We start from the raw sequence: 6,769 nt of genomic DNA on the forward strand, positions 1-6,769 counted from the left end.
CCCAGTTTCCGGAGTGCTCCATACAATATCATAATAATCAAATTCACACTATAAGTGACCGTACATCACCAAACCACCAAGACTCAAACAACGTGAAATGAGTCAACCTAGTCAATCTTGAGTCTTTCATATTATCTGAAAAATTATTCTTCTTCTATATTATTCTTATGTTTGAGATCATAAATTGAATGGAATAGTGTGTTTTCAGCTGTTTCTTTTTTTTTACAACTCTTTTTTTTTTTGGAGATGCAATATAGTGTGATCAGATCTTAGAGGTCGCTTTTCATTTCGTGACAATCGTATTCACACTCTTCCCTTTCAACTTTACTAACCTTTGATAGGATAATGCTACTTCTTTGAAAGAAGTATTAATCATGGACAGAATGCGTTAACAGAGCATGCTAAATTTCACCTTAATCTGATAGTCGCTTTATTGTTATTGCTCCGGTGGTTTACATCCTGTTTTTTGTCCCATTCTTCGCACAGCTGGCACAGTTTGGTAAAGATTAAGCGCTTGAATTGATAGACCCTGTACTTCAGAGCCTCTTATCTCACTTTCACACTTTTCCGGAGTGTGTGCTTTCTTTCCGATATAGGTTAGGAGAGTCTATTTTAATTGAGTTTTTTTTTAACCTTTCAAAACGTAGAGTTTGCTCTTTCTTACACAGCCCTTATTCAAAAATTTCATGTATTTTTGTTGGTTTTGTGATGCAAGGTCACATAACAATAATCTCTCATAAACAATCTTTTTGGGTTAATTGATAAGGTGACACACCGTGCCTTTGTGACAATCGGATTTATTGTTGTTTTGTTGGTGTGTTCAGTTATGGAAGTTTATTTTGCTTTTGTTACTTTGTTGAAACTTATAGTTTGCTGGTCCCAATGCACAGGCAGATTAGCAATAATCGTGTAGCTCAGTCCAACAGTAGCAGTGACTTCATTTTTTTTTCAAGTGACAGAGTAATCACACAGGTGGTTACTTCGACTATAACTTAAGTCTATTGTCGTACATCTCCTTGTAATATACCATGACCTTGTTTGAACACCGGATGACGTCAGGGGTCAACTGATCAGGTAACTTGCTCTGGGGCAGAAATTCGCTGCTCCTCATTGCTCTCCCGTAGAAAGTGACAACATCCTGCACAAGGCTGTCACCGGCAGCTTTCCACGTCTTGAGGGACTCCGTGGAAGCATCCCATTTTAGGAGTGACTCGCTGTAGGGGAGTCCAACCGCTGTGCAATACGCACTTAGGACTTCCGCTGGCCTCGTCAAGAAATCGTCAGCATCGATAACGACAGGATTGCTATCGATATTATGTTTGACGAACTTCCAGACATCGTAGAGTTCCTTCACGAAATATCCTGGAGGAAAGTACTTGTCGTCGCGTTCGATATTGTATGTCTGCTCGTTAGCAGCTTCGCCTTCGAGAAGTCCTAGTTGGGAAAAGTGCGTGAATATCGCTTGTCGATACGAGTTGATCGAGCGGACTGGATTTCGGATCAGGAACGTGTGCTTGAAATCGCTCGGAATGTACTGGAAAGCATCGCAGCCAGCGATGCCTGAACCCATGTCCTTTACGAACACATGGTTACTGGTAGCCGTCTCAAGCATCTCTTTGATCGATGCATGTCTACGGTATAATAAGATGAGATGAAAAAAGAGTATATGATACATTTAGTTATGCGAGCTTTAGACTCTCTAGTTGACTGTAAGAGTGTAATTAATTCACACTCATTTTTATCTAGACCTTCATGTATGGCTATATACAGCATTCTATGTCGTCTTTCATGATCAAAGAGATAAAATTATGGCGTATCTTTACGGAGACTGTGGTGGCAGCTCACAATGTAAAGCCACATCTATCGTTAAAAGGCAAATCTTTCACATCTTCGATTGATAAAACTAAGTGAGAATAACGCTCCATCAATTACCAATTGCGGATTTTTGATAGAATTAAACGAAATTATGGGTTTTCTGTCAAGGAGATCGAAAATATATTTTTAAGGCCAAGACAATGTACATTAAATAGCCGATTACGTTTCAATTCAAACTGGTGCATGGTATTGTCTACACAAATCATCATCTTTTCAAGTTCGGTTTTGCTGAAAGTAACTTATGCTCTTTTTGTGAAAAAGAAGATGAAACATACAAACATTTATTTTACACTTGTGACCATGTGAAATTAATCTGTGAATTATGTGAGAAAATGATAGAGGATGTTGATTTAAAAAATTGTACTTGGGAAGAAATTCTGTTCGGGAGGAAGGAGGGCAATAGAGGAAAACACCAATTACTAAATCATATTTTAATTTTGGTTAAATATTCGATTTTTAAAAGTAGAGAATATGGAAAGCCGCCTACATTAATGAAATGAAAAATAATATTTTAGACGATAGATTTGAGGAAAAGAAATTAGCATCAATGAGGGGAATTTTAACCATTCATTTCAGTAAATGGGAAAATTTGAAAGTAAGTATGAAGGACCCGGAGCCAGATGTCCACGGGGAAGGGGGAAGGGAGGGGAAGGGTAGTTGGGAGGGGAGGAGGCGGGGGGGGGGGGGGTGATTAAAGGGAATATCGATTCCATTTGGGTTTATGGAAAGATTGATGACGTGATAAGTATAGTTTTCTTTTTTTTTTAATGATTGTACTGTCATGCTTAAAGTACAGCTCGATCTGATTTTAATGAAAGTAAGTAAACATTGTATGTTGTTTTCTTTCTCTGGTGCATTGTATATTCTTTACAAACTGATGTACTGTTTCTACTGAAAGTACAGCTTGGTTTGATTTCATTATAATTGTGTCATGATAAATCGTGGTTTTTGTGATACATGTGATTTGATTTGTTACGAAATTGTTTTGAATATGGAATCAATAAAACATTATGAAAAAAAGGTATTAAAAGAGGAGATAAAATGAGAATAATGGTGCATTTAGCTAGCGAGCTTTAGACTCTCTGGTTGACTGTTACAGTAGAATCAATTCACAGGCATTTATGGTTTAGACCTATGGCTATATAACACTCTACCTCACTTTCCGAGATTAACGTGTACCTATACCCCAGAATAAACTTTGTATGCAGCTAGAATACATGAAAACGGCCATAGATGGCCTACGATAGTCCCTGAAAGTATACATATTTCGATAAATCAGATCATTATACCAAAAACAATTTTGCAAATTGTCGTAGGCATACTGACGAGTGGGGGTTTTAGCTATTTGGGGATAGGACTCCTTTTTTTTAACGAATAATATCGAAATTAGTGCCAATCAGTCAGTTGATTGCGCTCACGCCTTGCATATCACAGTCATTCAAAACGTATTTGGAAAAATATTGATAGCGCAATAGTTCGATTTAAATAATCGGGTGATCGACTAGTCTTTTCCAAGTCGCTTTTGTTTTTGTATACTTTTTAAAACTTATATTTAAACCGCAATAAGTAAATATCAGAGTTACAAAAATTCTAATATTTTGCAGAAGGCATGTCTCAGAGTTTACGGATATTGTTGCTGCTCACATAAAGCAAAGCGACATTCACTGTTAAATAGCAAATCCTGCAAATTTTCAACCCATAAAATGAAGTGAGAGTAGTGCTCCATCACCTGATGGAATGTTCATTTTGTTTCAAATGATCACGAAAACGCTGGATTCCTTTTTTTTTTTAATGTAAGGGGCACATTATCTATAGTCATGCCAGTGGTGATTTTTCCACCATCTTAGTTAATCACGGAGATAGTTTCACAAAAGACTTTTAACTTTTTTTTTTGGGGGGGGGGGGGGGAAATTGAGAGAAAACGAAATACGCACACACACACACACACACACACACACACATACACACAAATCAAACTTACAACAGCCAAATAACAAAACTCACGCAAGGCGATTTGGCTCCAGTTTAGACTGCGCATCAGCACTGAGGATTTGGCATGCTTTGTCCAGCGCCTCCTCGTGACCCACGTATATCTTCGGAAGATCTTCGCCACAAGAGGCCTTGTAGGCCCTTGCCGCGACGTAGCAGTAGTGGAATGGTTCGAAATAGATCTCAGAGTCCTGGACAGCACTCAGGCATTTCGTTATAGCGGTCGAGATGGTCCGTGGGACGCACCACATGATGACCCTTGACCTGGCTTCACTGGAAGACATCTCTCCTTCCTCTAAAGGATTCAAAGAGCTGAAAGTTTGAATGGTTTATCCCACCTACTGGACTCAGCAGCACGTAGCAGCAAGTACCTCCTGATGTATACTGCAGTAAAGTCACCCCCTGTGTGAACACCGTGTTTCTACCCTGATCTATCAGATGGTCATGAGGTACACAATGGTTGACATTCCCTATAACACGGGAGAACGTGGACGGAAAAGTCCAGTCAGGGACTTCAAATCTTTCCTGTTGTTGTTATGTCTGTGCGTGTGTGTGTGTGTGTGTGTGTGGGGGGGGGGGGGGGGTGCCAAGTATGAAAATACATGGTACACACAATGCCATACCATGCCCGAGTATTCTACAGAGTGCCATTAAATCCGAACATACCGTTGTTTGATCCGGTAATCTAACTGCAAACACTCCTTTGCATGGAAATCACACAAAAACACGCTAAACTGTGACCCTGCATCACAAAACCAACAAAAAGTCGCCAGACATGGAATTTTTTAAAATGATGTATAACTCAAATCAAATGAACTCTCATAACCTATCTAAATATTGGAAAGAAAGCACTCACTTAGGAAAAGTGTGAACTGAGACAAGAGACTCTAAAGTACAGTGTCCATTCAAGCGCTTAATCTTTAACAAGTAAACCACCGGAGTAACAACAATGAAGGGATTATCTGATTAAACTGAAATTAAGCATGCCTTATTAACACATTCTGTCCATAATTAATGCAAACTTTCAAAGCAGTAGCATAATCCTTTCAAAAGTTATGAGAGTTGAAAGGGAAGAGTGTGTACAAGGTTGTTAAGAAATGAAAGGAGGACTCTAAAGACACACCTAACCTAACCCATTCTACCAAAAAAATGTTCGAGATAAAGTGCTAAAAAACACACTTTCCTGCTCGGTTTATGATTCCAAATTTTAGCATAATGTAGAAGAAGACTTGCTCTTTCAGAAAATATGAAAAAGTCAATATTGGCTAGGTTGACCCATTTCACCTATTTTCAGCCCTCACACAAAATCAGTGTGTGCGACTTTTTGTTCGTATTGTGGTGCACGGTCACAAATGGCTTTATAGGATTCTTCCCACATGAAAAGAGGTCGGACGCAAATACAGCATTTGCTTGTTCTGAAATCGGTGTCACACTGTATGTTTGTCTCTTTGAATATTAACAGTCAAAGTTGAAAACATTCAGAAAATGCCGATTTTCACAGAATAATGTCAACAATATTAACATCGATATTCTATGTCCAATGCATACAGTGGATTTGGGCAGCTTCAAAGAATTCGTGCATGGGGAGAGAAAAAAAAATCCAAGTCTGACAATGTCTGACTTATTGCCAATAACAAGTTACAATATTTGCTATGAGCTACTGAAATCCTCGCATCTGATTGGCTTAGAGCTAATTTGTCTTAGAAAGTTTTATGAAACGGGACCCTGGTTGCCATGTAAACCGAGTGAGAGGTCGAAATCAGTAGCATGGTCACTCGCCTTATACGCTCATGACCTGAACTTCATATTACATTTCTCTCCGCCAAACCAGATATTGATTATAGTATAGATACGATTCACTCGCAAAAAAACACGTCTCTAGCATTTCAGCCATATATCAGTTGTTGTTTTTTAATGTCACAGGAAATACAGCATAATAATATTGACATTAGTGATTATATTGACGTCTATAATTATCGATAAACTGAAGTCAGTCCTTTCATTTTTTTTTTTTTTTTTGCTGGGGGGGGGGGGCAATTGCTATTCTTTCCCTTTAGTCAAGAGAAAAACAACCATATCTCCATGCGTTAAAAATGTGAACAAAAGTGAACAACTTTTCCTGCTTTTTCTTTTATTTTTCTTTCTTCTTTGCCTTGTAACTTCCTTGACGCAACCCTGCAGGGGCTCCAGTCAACCATCCGTCAGCCATCCATAGTTAAGAGCAATGGCAGCAAGAACATGAGCGTCAACAATCATGACCGACGACACTCCGCAGTTATAATGTACACACCAATCACTTTCAACTGCAACAACTGTCAGCCTTACTGGAGATCCTGAGATGGTCTGATGGCCCACATGAGTGCATGCATGAAATACACCTCAACTTGAACATTTTAAGAGCCCCATCTTCGGCGACGAAGAACAGTCATGCAGGCCCGGCCTACATAGTGACTGCATACTGTATAAGTCCCTCACAATCTTTTGTTGCTCTTACTCAGCAGTTTGGAGCGTTTTTATGCCATTTCAAAGATTTTAGGTTTGCATCAAATGACATTGTATACTAATTTTCAAACTAAAAGATTAACAGGGAGAAATTTAGGGAAGACGTGCAATCTACGACATACTTGTTAGTTGATGTCGACAACAAGTTCTGTATACTTTTAACAACATAAAGGGCAACTACACCAAAAGCAACAACCAATACACAAACGAAGAAAGAAGCAAACGATTTTACCATTGCAGCAATAACAGCACAATACCGCTGTTGTTTCATATGATTTCCTTTCTATTCAATTTTCTGGCGTTTCGTCGTCGGAATCTCCTGACGCTCTGATGAAGACCTTGAATTTGTGGTTATTGGGAGGGGCAGAATTTGAAATCAATGGGCGTCCTGGTGACACCTGCG

General features: G+C 38.9%; 1 protein-coding gene across 1 annotated transcript; it reads right to left on the bottom strand.

The window, feature by feature from the left end:
- Positions 1-985: 985 nt before the first annotated feature.
- On the bottom strand, positions 986-4,148 carry LOC140245457 (uncharacterized). Its single transcript, XM_072325034.1, has 2 exons — positions 3,880-4,148; positions 986-1,631 (listed from the first exon to the last, which is right to left on the bottom strand). Exons 1-2 carry the CDS (start codon positions 4,146-4,148, stop codon positions 986-988), a joined length of 915 nt encoding a protein of 304 aa, XP_072181135.1.
- Between the last annotated feature and the right edge of the window lie 2,621 nt (positions 4,149-6,769).

The sequence above is a fragment of the Diadema setosum genome, chromosome 22 (genome assembly GCF_964275005.1).
Source record: "Diadema setosum chromosome 22, eeDiaSeto1, whole genome shotgun sequence".
NCBI lineage: Eukaryota > Metazoa > Echinodermata > Echinoidea > Diadematoida > Diadematidae > Diadema > Diadema setosum.